This window comes from Hemiscyllium ocellatum, chromosome 16 (genome assembly GCF_020745735.1).
Source record: "Hemiscyllium ocellatum isolate sHemOce1 chromosome 16, sHemOce1.pat.X.cur, whole genome shotgun sequence".
NCBI classification, from domain to species: Eukaryota; Metazoa; Chordata; class Chondrichthyes; order Orectolobiformes; family Hemiscylliidae; genus Hemiscyllium; species Hemiscyllium ocellatum.
In genome coordinates this window covers 12,540,882-12,558,298 of record NC_083416.1, presented here as the reverse complement: position 1 = coordinate 12,558,298, position 17,417 = coordinate 12,540,882, and the positions used below count along the sequence as shown (strand labels likewise).

General features: G+C 44.1%; 1 protein-coding gene across 6 annotated transcripts in view; it reads left to right on the top strand.

Moving 5' to 3' along the window:
- Nucleotides 1-15,106, top strand: part of ebf1a (EBF transcription factor 1a) — a 482,981-nt gene extending 467,875 nt beyond the window's left edge. For 5 of the 6 annotated variants that reach the window (XM_060837039.1, XM_060837040.1, XM_060837041.1 and 2 more), the window contains 2 exons: nucleotides 799-993; nucleotides 11,912-15,106. In XM_060837039.1, coding sequence (XP_060693022.1) covers nucleotides 799-993; nucleotides 11,912-11,943 — 227 coding nt within the window. In that variant the 3' untranslated portion in view covers nucleotides 11,944-15,106. The remainder of the gene's footprint in view (nucleotides 1-798; nucleotides 994-11,911) is intronic. The other variant, XM_060837042.1, reaches the window with a different exon arrangement.
- The last annotated feature ends 2,311 nt before the right edge of the window (nucleotides 15,107-17,417 follow it).

Here is a 17,417-nt window from a genome sequence, read left to right as displayed (position 1 = left end):
AGTGTGCTGTCTGATTGAAAACACCTTGCCATTGACAATCAAGCAGGGCCATGGAAGAGACAGCAGGATGGTGGGGGAAATGACTAAACTGAATGCACACAGCAGGCAAACTATTGACATGCCAAAGCATTCCCTCAACGTAGAAAATGATGCACTTGTGCATTTATTTTTAAAAAACACAAGCGAAGGCGCTGTGCCTATTGAGGTAACTACACCATGGTGTGAGGTGAATGGTATTTGACTGCTTCTGGCACTTCTACATTGACTGGATCTGCCCGTCCAATCCCATTTCCCCAGACCTCACGTCCCTGCTCCCCTCCTCCCCGCCCCCAATAGTTTTCTTTGCTCTTGTGTTTCTTGACGAAAATGACTTAAAAAGATTCACCACCCCCCGCCCTTCCCCAGTCCCTCCTTTCTTTCGTTGGTTCTTTTAACATCCTTGGCCTGTCAACCATGCCACATCCGTGGCTCACAAACGAACCTTTCAAAAAAAAAGAGAGAGAGATGTTAACCAGCAAACTCAGGGTTTGAAAGGGTTAAGCCACCATTGTCGCCAGGTAAGTGACCCAGTGGAGATACAACCAATTGTTCTATCCAGCTGTGGTCACACAATTACTTTTTTTTTCTCTTTTAAAAAAATGACTCAAATTGTCTTGCTCCATCATTGACTACATATCCTGAAAAAGTCGATGAATTGTTAAAAATTCATATACATATATATAGAGATATATATGTACATGAACAAAATATATATATGGCACCCAAATGGTTGACATATTTCCTCCTTTCTTGTTGCAGTAGTGCCGTCCAGTCCAACCATGGCCTCCTCCACCAGCCTTCCTTCAAATTGTAGCAGTACCTCTGGCATATTCTCTTTCTCGCCAGCCAATATGGTCTCTGCAGTGAAACAAAAAAGCGCCTTCGCTCCGGTGGTGAGGCCACAGACCTCCCCTCCTCCGACCTGCACCAGCGCCAACGCTAACAGTCTCCAAGGTGAGCTCACGTACACGATAGGCCATAGGCTGATTTCGGTCAGTGCGGTCAGGCTGAGCGTCTACCAGAAGAACAAAACAAAAAAAAAAATAAACAAGCAAAATTCAGTCCGCATTCAAACTCTCTCACGGGGCGGGATGTGTGTATGAGTGGCTGTTGTAGCGGGGCCCCTGGGTCTAATGTTGGAGGTTTCTCCTCAGCTTTGCAATATTTGTAACACCGCCCGGTCACATAATGCACGATCTCCATGAGCCAACCTTCCTTCCCGTTGTTAAACGGGATTGGAGTTAAAGTATCGTTTCACTCCACTATCCTCCTCATAAACTCCACCCCACGAGACTCCATTTTGTCCACCTTGTTGTGGAGGAAATGTGAAAGTTGTGTCGCAAGCACACAGACCGGATGATTAAAATCGAGAAAGGTCAGGAATGCCATGGCCATAATGCTAACCCTGAAAGACCCCACCATTAACTTTCTGACTGACAGCTATACATAATTCTTGTGTGTTTGGCAGAATAGGAGCCTTCATAAATGCTAAACCTAAGTCACCGTCCACTCTCTCAAGGCTTGGTAAAGGCAACAACATTTCAGTGGGCTTGGACAATATGGAAAAAGTGGGATCAACTCAAAACAGTTCCAATGCCAACATTGCCATGTACATTTCTCAAGCAGGGTCTTTTGAGAGGTCACCCTGAAAGAGAAGGGAAAGCAAATCCCAATCGTAAAGCTAACACAGTGCAATCAAGCCCAAATCAGCATCTTTGTCCGTGTGTTGTCCTGTCTCTGTGGCTTTATCTGTTTGACAATGAATGAATGGCAGGAATGGTATCTCTTGTCTTTGGAAATCACTAACCACCATCTCTTTTTCTCTTCCCCAACCCTGCCCCCTCTCCTGTCTCCTTCCCATTCTCTTCCCACCGTTAGACCAGTCTTTTGTGGACTCTAGCAACCAGGGTCTCTCCAAGGCCTGGCCTTCTCCTGAATTATGTTAGTACCAACTTCCCTCTGTCTTCCAACTCACTAGACGCCAACTAATAACCTTGTTCGCTGACTCTGTTGCCATGGATTTGTTCAAAGTATGATTAGCTGAATGATGTCATTTGATAGGCACAGTCCAACACACTATGGGTCCAACGCAGCAAGGGTAGTCATGTTAGTTTTCTGCGCCCAAGTCTCACTAGTTGTAGGTGTGGGGCAGAGAGAGGATGCTGAAGACCTGTCACATTCCCCCCAACTTGCCATCGAAACGTTCTCTATTCCGGGCTCGTTGGCGTTTCTGAGGCTGTGTTGCTCTTGGTTCCTCAAACCGATTTGAGGAGGCAGCATGCGACACAGACTCAGGTTCAAAGGTCGTGACCAGGACGTTGTCCCTGGGTGTGGAGTGAGTTCTGTGGCTGAGCTTTGCAATTGCTCTCTGGCCCTCCAGGAAGACGGAGGTGGAATCTGGGACCGGGGGTCACGGAGTTTGCGATGGGAAGTCAAGGTGCTGAGTCTGGATGTTTTCCTTTGACCCACTCCCACCTGGAGGATGCATTTGGGGAAATATTGAATGAGAACAGTGTTGGATTTTAGATGTGGTTCACTTCATGATTAAACAGCAGGATGAGAGTCAAAACGTGTGGTGCTAGCAAAGCACAGCTGGTCAGGCAGTAGGAGAGTCAACATTTCGAGCATAAGCTCTTCATCAAGAATTGGGGTGGGGAGGGCAAGGGGGCTGAGAAATAAATGGGAGGGAGTGGAGCTGTGGGGAAGGTAACTAGAAATACGATAAGTAGATCAAGGTGGAGGTGATGGTGATAGGCCGGAGAGGAAGGTGGACCGGATTGGTGGAAAGGAAGGACAGGTAGGACAGTTCAAGAGGGTGGGGAAGGGGGATTGGATCTGGGATAAGGTGAGGGAAGGGGTGATGAGGAAACTGGTGAAATCCACATTGATCCTGTGTGGGTTGGAGGGTCCCAAGGTGGAAGATGAGTTGTTCTTCTTCCAGGCATTGGGTGGCTAGAATTAATGGAGGCTCCGGAGGGAGAACCATTTCTTGAGGCTTTGGATTTGCTGCAGGTAGTGGTTGCCCTGGTCAGGTCCAAATTGTGATGATCTGAATGTAGTCTGGAGTCCATGTGAGATCAGTCGGTTGCGTAGGCAGGTGCTGAGGAAGGGGATTTAGGCAGGATGAGAACTGGTTGGGGGTGGTGGGGAGGTAGTGGGAAGCATTACATGTACCACCTCATTGCATTGCAATGGGCTTGTATTGTTAAAATGTGACTATTGAGAACGCAAAAACACGATGCTCATTCATAATGCACAGTGCCGTAATTAAAAAAAAATGTTCACTTGACATAATTTTGTGGAACAGCAGCTATACTGTTCATACTGTACACAATGAGACAAAGTCAGATTTTCAAGACTTTGAGACAAAGGTTTTCTTAGCTGCTGACTCTCCACATGTTGCAGTCTAAGAGATTATCATGTGAATCCTGTTTGCTGAAGTTGTTTTTGAATTGTCTGTGTTCATTTTGAATTCCTTGGTTAATGTTGCTAGGACGTCAACAAGGACTCCTGCAATATTGTTCCTTGTTGATGCATTTAAACACTGACAGGAATCTGTTCAATTGTAAGTAGTATAGACACATCTGTGCTGTTAGCTAATCTTGGGCTAGTGGGGGTGCAAGAAAGCAAAATTTACATTGATGTAGCACCTTTCACAGCCTCTGTTCATCCCAAAAAACTTTGCAGCCACTGATGACACATCAAAAGCATGGCATCCATTTTGTGCACCATCAGGTGACCTCGGAAACTGGCTTTAGGTATTGTTGGAGGGGAACGTATTTTCCTGTCCTTTACCAAATGGCAGTGACGCACTGTCGCCCAGTAGCCTGAGACATGGACAGGAGAGGGTAGCTCTATAGCAGTGGTACAGTCACGGTTCAGCTGCATTCTGTGGGATAAAAATGGGGGAGTGGGTGGGGTAAATCAGAATGAACGCTGGAACAGCCCTGGGGACAGGTGCATGTATGGCGCTTGTTTGGAGAACGCAGATTCTGAAGACCTTGCGGTTGGTTTACACCCTCACGCTCACCCCGTGCTCAAATAAGCCACCAAATGGTGCCTCAACTCTTACACAAGGGACTGATTATTCACACGAGTTGACAATGGGAAGCCATTTTCCTTATCTGGAAGGAATTAGGGAGATGGCGGGGGGGGGGGGGGGGGGTTTGGGCATGTTGGGAGTGTCGAGTGGGAGAGGCCATTACATTCATGACGCGGAGTTGTTTGCCTCTCTAATGAACCCCGCCTCCCACCCCGGTCAAACAAACATCCTTTTTTGATGGAAACAATTACTTTAAAAAGAAATTGTACCTCGTCAGCATCAAAGGCGAAGGAGAGTGCTGAGAGAGTGGAGCAGTAGCAGGGCTACCTTTGCGTGTGGGCTCGTGAGGCTATCCTGGGGCTTGAAATTGTTTTCCTCTCGACGTTGCGGTGAAGAAAATGAAAGCCCGCAGGAATTTTCTGATAAAGATCTGTCTTCGGAGATTTGAGTTATGTAATTGTTTCAGATTAAAGATATCAAACAGGACAGAAAAAGTCAAGTAAAAGTGGGTTGGGATGGAATTAAGGTGGGTGTGTGACAGGGGGAGGGGGGATGCGGTCAGTGTGAGAATATTGTCCCTCTTGCTAATGCTGCGGTGGCTTTGACCTACACTGTCCACCTGAGGTGATGACTAGGTGTATCCATCCAATAAAATATCCCAGAGTTTCAATGATGTGAACTTCAGAGACGTAGAACTGGAAGCACGTGTTAATTAACTGGAAGGCTGCATGCAGGCTCTTAGATTAGACTTACAGTGTGGAAACAGGCCCTTCGGCCCAACAAGCCCACACCGACCCGCCGAAGCGCAACCCACCCATACCCCTACATTTACCCCTTACCTAACACTACGGGCAATTTAGCTTGACCAATTCACCTGACCCGCACATCTTTGTGACTGTGGGAGGAAACCGGAGCACCCGGAGGAAACCCACGCAGACACGGGGAGAACGTGCGAACTCCACACAGTCAGTCGCCTGAGTCGGGAATCGAACCCGGGTCTACAGGCGCTGTGAGGCAGCAGTGCTAACCACTGTGCCACCGTGCAGGGCAGCATGGTGGCTCAGTGGTTAGCACTGATGCCTCACAGCACCAGGGACCCAGGTTCGATTCCAGCCTCGGGCGACTGTCTGTGTGGAGTTTGCACAACCCCCTGGTGTCTGTGTGGGTTTCCTCCGGGTGCTCTCGTTTCCTCCCACAATTCAATATGTGCAGTTTAGGTCTATGAATTAGGAGACTCACTTACCGAATTTGTCTTGTGTTTGTGTCCTCTTGGTCTGCACCTCAGCGAGATCTCTCAGTCTGCTGTATGCCCTCAACACCTCAAAGTGAAAGCTCTATAATGACTTATCGAACTGATATTTTGTATCAGCGCGTCAAATATTTACTACTGTTCTGTGAAGGCAGCTTGGCCTCCCAGAAGTCCATCACGAGTTGGGCAGTGCAGTGATGCGCACTGTTGCATCACAGCGCCAGGAACTCGGGTTTGATTCCGCCTTGGGTGACTGCCTGAGGGGGTTTTTGTGTTCTCTCCCTGGCTTTGCGAGTTTCCTCCCCCAATCAGGAGATAGTGAGGACTGCAGATGCTGGAGTGTCAGAGTTGATAAAGCGTGGTGCTGGAAAAGGCACAGCAGGCCAGGCAGCATCTGAGGAGCAGGAGAGTCGATGTATTGGACATAGCCCTTCATAAGGACTTGATGAAGGGTTATGTGTGAAATGTTGACTGTCTTGCTCCTCAGATGCTGCCCGACCTGCTGTGCTTTTTCCAGCGCCACATTTTATTGACTCTTCCTCCCACTGTCTAAAGATATTTGGAAATGCCTTTGTAGAATATGAATCTAATATCATTGAACCTATAATACATTCTATGCAGAAAGCATAGTGTGCCGAAAGAGGGCATTTGGCCCATCAAGTCTGCACTGAATCTCTGAAGAGCATTCCCCTATCCCCATAATCTCATGTTAACCATGGTTATACACTGAACCTACCACATCAGTTTAATGTTGCAAGATACAAAGGCTACATGAAGGACAGAAAGGGAGGCAACAGAGGAAGGGGAGTGGCATTTTTGATAAGGAATAGCATTACAGCTGTACTGAGGAAAGATCTTCCCGGAAATACATCCACGGAAGTTATTTGGGTGGAACTGAGAAATACAAAAGGGATGATCACCTTATTGGGATTTTATTATAGACCCCCTAATAGTCAGAGGGAAACTGAGAAATAAACCTGTAGGGAAATCTCAGTTATTTGTAGGAATAATAGGGTGGTTACAGTAGGGAATTTTAACTTCCCAAGCATAGGCTGGGACTGCCAGAGTGTTAAGGGTTTAATGGGGAGGAAGTTGTTAAGTGTGTACAAGAAAATTTTCTAATTCAGTGTGTGGATGTACCTGCTAGAGAAGGTGCAAAACTTGACCGACTCTTGGGAAATAAGGCAGGGCAGGTGACTGAGATGTCAGTGGAGGAGCATTTTGGGGCCAGCGACCATAATTCTACTAGTTTTAAAATAAAATGAAAAAAGGATAGACCAGATCTAAAAGTTGAAGTTCGAAATTGGAGAAAGGCCAATTTTGACAGTATTAGGCAAGAACTTTCAAAAGCTGATTGGGGGCAGATGTTCGCAGGTAAAGGGACGGCTGGAAAATGGGAAGCCTTCAGAAATGAGATAACAAGAATCCAGGAAAATATATTCCTGTCAGGGTGAAAGGAAAGGCTGGTAGGTACAGGGAATGCTGGATGACTAAAGAAATTGAGGGTTTGGTTAAGAAAAAGAAGGAAGCATATGTCAGGCATAGATAGGATAGATCGAGTAAATCCTTAGAAGAGTATAAAGGAAGTGGGAGTATACTTAAGAGGGAAATCAGGAGGGAAAAACGGGGACATGAGATAGCTTTGGCAAATAGAATTAAGGAGAATCCGAAAGGTTTTTACAAATGCATTAAGGACAAAAGGGTAACTATGGAGAGAATAGAAACCCTCAATGGTCAGCAAGGCGGCCTTTGTGTGAAGCAACAGGAGATGGGGGAGATACTAAACGAGTATTTTGCATCAGTGTTTACTGTGGAAAAGGACATGGAAGATATAGAATGTAAGGACATAGATGGTGATGTCTTGGAACATGTCCATATTACAGAGGAGGAAGTGCTGGGTGTCTTGAAATGCATAAAAGTGGATAAATCCCCAGGACCTGATCAGGTGTACCCGAGAACTCTGTGGGAAGCTAGAGAAGTGATTGCTGGGCCTTTTGCTGAGCTATTTGTATCATCGATAGTCACAGGTGAGGTGCCGGAAGACTGGAGGTTGGCAAACGTGCTGCCACTGTTTGAGAAAGGTGGTAAGGATAAGCCAGGGACTAGTGAGCCTGACTTCAGTGGTGGGCAAGTTGTTGGAGGGAATCCTGAGGGACAGGATGTACATGTATTTGGAAAGGCAAGGACTGATTAGGGATAGTCAACATGGCTTCGTGCATGGGAAATCATGTCTCACAAACTTGATTGAGTTTTTTGAAAAAGTAACAAAGAGGATTGCTGAAGGCAGAGCGGTAGATGTGATCCACATGGACTTCAGTAAGGCGTTCGACAAGGTTCCCCATGGGAGACTGATTAGCAAGGTTAGATCTCACAGAATACAGGGAGAACTAGCTATTTGGATACAGAACTGGCTCGAAGATAGAAGACAGAGGGTGGTAGTGGAGGGTTGTTTTTCAGACTGGAGGCCTGTGACCAGTGGAGTGCCACAAGGATCAGCGCTGGGTCCACTACTTTTTGTCATGTATATATACATGAGTTGTATGTGAGCTTAAAAGGTATAGTTAGTAAGTTTGATGATGACACTAAAATTGGAGGTGTAGTGGACAGTGGAGAAGGTTACCTCAGATTACAACGAGATCTTGATCAGATGGGCCAATGGGCTGAGGAGTGGCAGATGGAGTTTAATTTAGACAAATGCGAGATGCTGTATTTTGGGAAAGCAAATTTTAGCAGGACTTATACACTTAATGATAAGGTCCTGGGGAATGTTGCTGAACAAAGAGACCTTGGAGTGCAGGTTCATGGCTCCTTGAAAGTAGAGTCGCAGGTAGATAGGATAGCAAAGGTGGCATTTGGTATGCTTCCAAAATTGGGCAGAGTATTGAGTACAGCACTTGGGAGATCATGTTGTGGCTGTCCAGGTCATTGGTTAGGCCACTTTTGGAATATTGCGTGCAATTCTGGTCTCCTTCCTATCGGAAGGGTGTTGTGAAACTTGAAAGGGTTCAGAAAAGATTTTCAAGGATGTTGCCAGGGTTGGAGGATTTGAGCTAAAGGGAGAGATTGAATAGGCTAGGGCTGTTTTCCCTGGAGCGTCAGAGACTGAGGTTTATAAAACCATAAGGGCATGGATCAGATAAATAGACAAAATATTTTCCCTGGAGTGGGGGAGTCCAGAACTAGAGGGCATAGGTTTAGGGTGAGAGGGGAAAGATATAAAAGACACCTAAGGGGCAACCTTTTCATGCATGGGACGTGCATGTATGGAATGAGCTGCCAGAGGAAGTGGTGGAGGCTGGTACAATTGCAACATTTAAAAGGCATCCGGATGGGTATATGTATAGGAAGGGTTTGGAGGGATATGAGCCGGGTGCTGGCAGGTGGGACTAGATTGGGTTGGGATATCTGGCCAGTATGGATGAGTTGGACCGAAGGGCCCGTTTCTATACTGTACATCTCTATGAGTCTATTACCCTAAGTGGGTGCATGCTTAGAAGAGAAGGAAGTGGGAGAGGGGAGGAAGCAGTCAGACTTTAGCAGTTAACAATCCTCAGAAAAAAATCCATTCATTGCAGAGCAAAATGAGCAGGGATGTGTCACAAAAGTAAGACATTTTGACCATGAATAAGCTGGAGAGCTACCACATTCTTTAAATTGGTAGGAGCCGCACTCTGGAACCGCAGAAACAATTTGCAGCAAGTTTAGAATCCTCCGTTACCATCTCATTCTGCTGCCATTTCTAGTTGCGCTTTCATTAATTCAGGAAAGTGGGGGTGGGTGGGGGGAGTGGTGGTGAGAACCAGAAAGGAAAAAAACACCTTCCTGTCCTTTGACATCTGTGGGCCACCAGGGCTGAGAGATGGGAGATTCTGATAGAGCTGAAATGGTAAACACATATCAGATGCCAAAAGAGTTGGGGCGGGGTGTGGGGGGGAGGTGGTATGAGGAAGGAGCTCCAGCTGCAAAACAAAGGAGAGCAGGCTGCTGGCCGTCACTGGTGGGATTTGGGCAGGTTCTATCACTGGGCCGCTCTGTTTCTTAGCTGTCACCAAGGCCAGTTCCCTCAGGAGTAAGGGCCTCAGCTTGTTTCCAGGCTCAGTTCCTCTCGACCCTCGGACATAGGTTCACATCAAAACGAAACATATAGGGCACCCGGTTCTTCAAAGCAGGAGAGGAAACCTTTCAGAGGCATTCCCTGCTTGTACAAGATTACATTTCTATCTGTTTGAGGGTGAAATAACTGAACAGACACCCCCCCCCTCCTCCTCATTTAACTTCAACAGAAAGACCTTAGACGGTGGTGTCTCCCCACTGCATCTTAGTGGCAGCTGCCCCAAGCGTTTGTCTGTCCCTCAGAATGGTGGGTTGGCATATCATCGATTCAAGCTTACTTGGTTTGGGTGTCACATAGATTTTAAAAAGTGTGATGTAAAAGCACAGCCAGTTAGGCAACATCCGAGGAGCAGGAGAATCGATATTTCAAGCTCTTTGCAGTCCTCACTTTCTCTTACTTTAAAAAGGAAGCCGCAGATTTAACACGATTCATCACACTTCAGCAGGCTCCCCAGAGTCTGCTTCTATTCTGATTCGGATTATTTTTGTTACATCTCTTTTTTAATCTTGAAGAATGCTTCCTTTTCTCCCCGAAGTTTTGTGTTGATGCCTGACTCACCATTTGAGCCAGTCAATGAGTGTCGACTGTGGGATTGACGAGATGTCACCCGAAAACCAGTTATGTCCTCAGCCCTCCTTCCCCTCTCTGGTCTGATGCTGATTGAGATAGTCCCATTACCCTTTTTTTAAATTTCAAAAATATGCTTTATTCATAAAAGTATCTTTACAGATATCATCACTACAGCAGCTTTCTTCTAAGCATATTCAGAACAAAGCAAAAGCCCCAAGATATTTCTCATTTATAAGAGATTATATTGACATCCATATGAGGCACTGAGAAAGTCCTCACTGAAGCCCCGTTTAGCTTTGGTAGAAAGACCTCAGACAGTGGTCTTACCCCACTACACCTCGGCAGCAGCTAGCCCAAGCTACGCCCCTCAGCAGGTAGTCCTGGTCCTTGGAATGTGCCTGTCTGTAACACTCTGCCAAAGTCAACTCCTTGCCCTGGAAAGCCAACAGGTTTCGGGCAGACAAAAGAGCGTCTTTCACTGAGTTAATGGGTGGACCAGGTGTTTGTCTCAGTGTGCGCCACAGGGAACAGGCTGTAGAGCACAGAGTCCTGCACCACAGAGTTGCTCAGGACGAACCTTGACAAAACCCACTGTAGCCCAGTTACCAGCTTGACTGAGACCATTTGACTGAACAGGTGAACTTGTTCTGCCTGGTTCAGTAACACTCTGCACCTTCCTAACGATACTGCCTTATAACTTGCAGTAATAACTAGATTAAATAAGTTTGCTGGTGCTCCGATTTTGCCTTTTTAATAGCTCTCCCATTGAAATGGCCATTAGAAAACACGACAATTATTATTTTAAAAATCGCACAATACCCCAAGTTACAGTTCAACATATTTATTTGGAAGCAGCAGCTTTCAGAGCACTGCTCATTCATTGGACAACTACCTGATGAAGGAGCAGCGCTCCGAAAGTTAATGCTTCCAAATAAACCTGTTGGACTATAAACTGGCGTTGTGTGATCTCTAACTTTGTCCACCCCAGTTCAACACTGGCCCCTCCATTTCTTGACATTTATTAATACCAGCGGACAGTCACTGTGATTTATTTATTAGTAGTCCTTTTGATTTTCCAATTGCAGCTATTTCAACTTGAAAGGATCACAGAACAGAGTTTTAATTCATGTCTTGTCTCATTCAACAATGAGTTAAAGGTGGGAGGGAAAGAAAAGTCACTTGGGAATTCAAAAGGGTATTGGCTGACTTTTATGGATAGTTTGCAGGGATATGAGGAAAAGGCAGGAATTTGGCATTGAAACCAGAGGCACGATGGGCTGAATGGTCTCCTGCTGCACAATAATACTTCGTGACCAAACACATTATTTGACACCACATTGTCACAAAGCTTGTTGACTGGAATTTTTTGAGGAATAAATCATCTGGTGGATTAATTGTGACGGAAAGGAGGTAGTTGAGTGTCCGCTATAGTTTCCAGTTGTGGTCTGAGGGGTCACTTCATTCTGCTATGCTTCAGAAGAGAAGGACCATCCATCCTATTGTAATAGTTCAAAATGTATCCTAAGAAGACCGTGGAAATTTGCTGCCTCACATCTCAGCTCAACCGAGCGCAACCAGAGAAACTAAGGCCACAGACCACTCATCTTGTAGCTGTTGGTGGCATATTGCCCACTGTTCCCCACATGGATTGGACACAGTGGGATGGGGTACTAAATGACATTGAATGGACTGCCAGCACTCACTTGTGAGATGGTTTCTGAGGAATACTACCCAAATATAATTCAGTACCTTAGTATAGCAGCACAGAGAGAGCGAGAGAGAGAGAGAAATGAAAATAAGTCAATATAAACATGTTCTTCTGAGTTTATTGTCTTTTGCTCTGATTGTATGTTTCCCTTTTCAATAAAAGTCTGTTTTCCCCATTTATGTTTTACAGCTATATCCGGCATGATAGTTCCTCCAATGTAGATAGATCCCATGCCTTGAAGACTGCATCTATATGTTGACAATTGCGATGAATTTTGTGCTCCGTGAGGAGATGAGATGCAAGTCCCACAGACGAATGGAACTTTTAACTCAGGCCTTTCAGAGAGGGATTGTGTAGAGTTAAACAATCACAGTAACACTTTGTAAAACCTTCAACCTTGCCAATTCTGATGAATTGAATGCATGGTGGCAATTTACATGTTAGGTCCCATATATTTGAGTGGGAAAACTAAAAGAAATTGTTTGTTCTATGTTGACGAATGTTCACTTTTTTCCAAATGCTTAAACCCAATTTATTCATTTTAACAAAAAAAAATGCCTTTTAGAGTCAGAAAGTTCTGGAAGGAACGCTGTAACAGAATGTGATACTTAATTTATAAAGATTTGACTGAGAGAAATTAAAAAGTATTTGAAGGTGGATGAACCGAGTAGCGATAATTATTAAGTGGAAAAACGTAGAGAGTTTAGAATGTGATAGTTGGTTACAACCAGTAGAATTGCCAGTGCGGTTTTTAACTGTAAATGGATTGAAAGATGTTGAGTCTGGATATAACTGTGTCCAAATTCAGCATCAGCTGTTACAGTGCTAATGCTGTTTCATAGGAGAGTCCTCTTCTTGTGGGCTGGTTGGACTGTAGATAGAAAAGAAAAACCCAAAACAGGACTTAGGATTTACACGCAGAGAACCTACATGTTTTAATGATGATGGTTGACATTTTAGGAATAAGTTGCCTTGTGGGACAGCCCAAAAGGCAAAACCAAACCCTGGAGCTATTTCAGGAGCGGTTCGATGCTGTGATATAAGGGGTTGGAACTGTAGGTTCTTTCCGAAGGGATGCACTGGCCCTGTTTAAATGGCTTCAGTCACTCATATCTGTCCCTTAAGGGTGAGGGAAAGGGGGGAGGCATGAAGGAACGGCATCAGCTGGTAATGTTGGATTTTTCTTTACACTTTCTTCATTGTGTTGCCAATCCCAATGCCAGCCAGCTTTTGCCGCACCTGACCCATTGCCCGCGCTATGGCTTCGGTAGGGTCCCATTGTCTTGTTTCTTTCCTGAACAGAAAAAAATATCAGGAAAATGAGATGCAACTATAGATAACACAACCAGCACTTCATTAAAAGAAAGGGTTTGTACATTGTGAAGGACTTTGGAACATGCAATATAGATTTAGCTGCTGTATTTGCAGGGGTTGAAAGGTAGACAGAATCAAAAGTACCAGTGCTGTGTGGAGACAGAACATGAAGGGGGAGTTTTTTTTTGAAAATTGCTATTTTATTAGCACTGTATTGAGAATGCTCTTAATGTACTTTATCAAGGATCCATCTGAGGTCTGATGATGCATTATCCAATAATTTTCCGCTATATTGTGTTTGTATGTAGTTATAAATATTGTAGATTTTTTGTGAATTTTTCTTTTGCCAAAGTTGTTGTTTAAATATTTATACATTTCAATGTCTTAAATACAATTTCCAATATTAACAAGGAATTTTATTGCATAAACATATTTTTTTTTGCGTCCCATTTTTTGTTACTGCAAGGAGTTCACTACTATTCATTTCTTTCATCTGCTTGCACATCCTTGCATAATTAAAACATGTATTGGTTTAAAAATGAGATCTGTGTTTTTTTTGTAAAATATGCTTATAAATAATGTATTTATCTCTGGAAATTTGTACATTGCTTTGTTTGGATTGTGTTTTTTTCCCCTCTATTTGTTTATTCCCTGGGTTAATTTTAATGTGTACGTATGCTAAGACATGGGAGGTGTCAACAGACTAAGCCATTTGCAATTGTACCTGAGTAAGAACTTGTTAAATGTGATTTAAAAGTTTTTGTTCGCCTTTTATATATATATAAATATATCATATTGCATTTCTTTTCAATTGAGTCGATATTGTGCTAAGTCTTGGTTTGGATCATCCTTCTCTTTTTTTTAAAAAGGTCATGTCAGAAAAAAGCCATCGTCTATTTTTATATTTTTTTTGTAAGTCGAATTGAATCGTCAAGTTTTTTTTAAAAATGTTATGTGGCAGAGAAAAGCAGCATCTTATTCAATAGCATTTACTTCTGTAGATTTTAAGGTGGTAAAATTTTGGTTTCTTTCAGCTTTTGAAAGATAGCGCTGTTTTAAGTATAGTAATGTGCATGGGGTATCCTCTCCACTCTGGGCGATGGCCACTTCCTTTCTGCATTAATACAGGGAAGAAAAATATCATTTAAAATAAAAATTTCACCTGCTTGTATTTCTCTCTCTCTCTCTCTCTTTGCGCTCTCTCTCTCTCTCTCTCTCTATCTCTCTCGCTCCCTCTTTTTGACATTAATCAAAATTCTATAAACCAGCAGTTCGGATGCCTTAACAATACAAAGCTTATTCATTTCAGGTACCCGAACCTGAATTTTCAAAAAAAAATTAAGAAAGGGAAATCGTACAGTTAAGTATTGTTAAAATGAGGAATTTGTGTTTGTTTTCTAAAAAAAAGCACAATTTTAACTGTTTTGTTACCCTAAGAAATGTACCTCTTTTGTTGCCATATGACCCCCACAGGGTATGACAAGTGCTACAGTCATGTCAAACTCCCAGTCTAATATTTCAAAGGTTTTACAAGGACACCTGGAGTCTCACTTGCGAAGTGAGAAGCAAAACAAAATGAAGAAATTTGAGGATTTTTCTTAGGGGATGAATGAGAACAAACAAAAGCTGATGCTTGGGAAATGGTTAAAGCAAAAAGAGTTGCCGTTTTTTGACCAAGTGATAAACTGTCCTTGTCCAAACCTCTTTTCAGTCTCCTTGGCTGAACTAGTGCATACATGTTTGATATCAGCTATTGTGTAAGCGCTGGCGATGGACGATATGTAAAGGAGTCGACTAGAGACTTCAGACGTGAACACTGAAATGGAGAGGAAAGCTTGGGTGATGGAAAATGTGAAGCAATGCCTCCCAGTTGCCAATATCAGCCGTAGTCTCATTTAAACTGATTGCCTTCCAATTCCTTTATGTGAACTGTTGGACACACTGTACAGATAAATGGTTAGACAAACAAACTACTGTAGAGATTGTTATAAATTTTTTGCAGAAATTTGAGCTGTAAAAAACTTTTCAACTTACACAATATTTAATTAAAGTTACTTCTTGTCTGTGAAACTGGACACCTGTGTTCAATTCTTGACGTGTTCCTGAACTGCACCTCAACATTACTTCATTCTGTCACATTTATTTTTATTCATTCACAGGACATAGGCATCACTTGGCTAGGCTAGTGTATCTTGCTCATCCCTAATTGCCCAGAGGGCCGTTAAAAGTGAACCAATTTGCTGTGGTTCTGGAGTCTTATGTAGGCCAGACCAGGTAAAGATGGCAGATTTCCTCTTCCTGAAACAACATTAGGTCCTTACGACTATTGATAATGGTTACATGGTAGCCATTAGTCTGGCTATTTCTTTCATTCTAGATTTTACTCAAATTCAAATTTCACCATCTGTTCTGATGGGATTCAAAGCCATGTCCCCAGTCCAATGGGCGGCTCAGTGATTAGCATTACTGCCTCTCAGCACCAGAGACCTGGGTTCAGTCCCACCTTGGGTGCCTGTCTGTGTGGAGTTTGCATATTCTCTCCTTGTTCTGCTCTGGTTTCCTCCACTGTCCAAAGGTATGCAGGTTTGGTAGATTGGCCTAGCTAAAAGATTGTCTGTGGTGTTCAGGGATGTGCGAGGTGGATTAGCCATTAACGTGGGTTACAGGGCTAGGGATAGGGTTGAATGGGAAGCACTTCAGAGGGTTGGTCGATAGGCTGAATGCCCTCTTTTTGCACTGTAGGAATTCTATGATATTGTATGACCACTGCCCCACCATCTTCCATTCTGAATTGAATGCAGTGGCATCCTGAGCAATTTTACAGAGGCAAATGCATCGAGGTGAGTCTAGCAACGCATGGAGCTCAAGACTTCCTTCCCTACAGGGGTGTCCGTGGATAAGATGGGCTTTCACAACAGTTAATGATAGTTGCCATGGTCACCATTCATGGGACAAACTTTCACTTTCACAGTTTTATTTATTGCATTTAATTTCAACTGGCTGCTGTGATGGGATATGAACTGCACACACTCAGAGCACTAAACCAGGGCTCTGCGTATTGAATCTAGTGACGTTACCACAATACCACCGTCTCCTTCAATGATCGCTTCTGGTCAGCCTCTGTTACGAAGGGTAATGGAAACAAAGCACATTGGCTGAGGTTAAGTTGCAGAGCAACTCTGATTTAACTGACTGGCTCAAAGCCACTTAATGACCTACTTTGGTCTTCGCAATGGTGCCCCATAACCAGGTGAGAGCTTGGAAAGTAACTAATCGAAAATTATGTATCTATTCATGGTTTGGTTATTTGACCAGCAAATCCAAAGGTTGAAAGTTCAAATCTCCCCATGGCAAAAGTTAAATATGGTTGTCATTCTGGGTGGGCATGGGCTGGGAGAAGAGAACAGACATTGTTTGGAAACTTCTTCAGAGCTTTCCTCCGCATTCCCAGCATCCGAGGAAAATCCAACTGGCTGACTGTAATATTTTCCAGGGACGAAGGTCGACACCAATGGGCTTTGAAAACCAACTGACTAAAGTGTCCGAGCAAGACACTCAGTATGCAAGAACAATTGCCAGGAAGTGAACACATCAACGCGACTGGCCTGGGCCAAGTCAGGGTGGGCAATAAGCTCAGCCTGGTCCGGGCTCCTCAGAACTAATAAATCCAGCCCGATAACTGAATGATGTGGTAAGTATATCACACTAAGAGATGGTTGGGACAGATATTCCTGTCCAGACATTGGTTTCTCAGCCTCAGGTCAGGCACAGCTTGGATAAACACAGAGGAAAACTCTCTCCACTCTACCTCAACAATAGCCAATAGGTGCCGGAGTAGGCCATTCAGCCCTTCGAGCCTGCACCTCCAATCAATATGATCATGGCTGATCATTCCTAATTAATATCCTCTTCCTGCCTTATCTCCATAACCCTTGATTCCACTATCTTTGAGAGCTCTATCCAACTCTTTCTTAAATGAATCCAGAGACTGGGCCTCCACTGCCCTCTGGGGCAGAGCATTCCACACAGCCACCACTCTCTGGGTGAGGAAGTTTCTCCTCATCTCTGTCTTAAATGGTCTATCCCGTATTTTTAAGCTGTGTCCTCTGGTTCAGCACTCACCCATCAGCGGAAACATGTTTCCTGCTGCCAGAGTGTCCAATCCTTTCATAATCTTATATGTCTCAGTCTTCTAAACTCAAGGGTATACAAGCTCAGTCGCTTCAATCTTTCAGTGTAAGGTAATCCTGCCATTCCAGGAATTGACCTCATGAACCTACGCTGCACTCCCTCAATAGCCAGAATGTCTTTCCTCAAATTTGGAGACCAGAACTGCACACAGTACTCCAGGTGTGGTCTCACCAGGACCCTGTACAGCTGC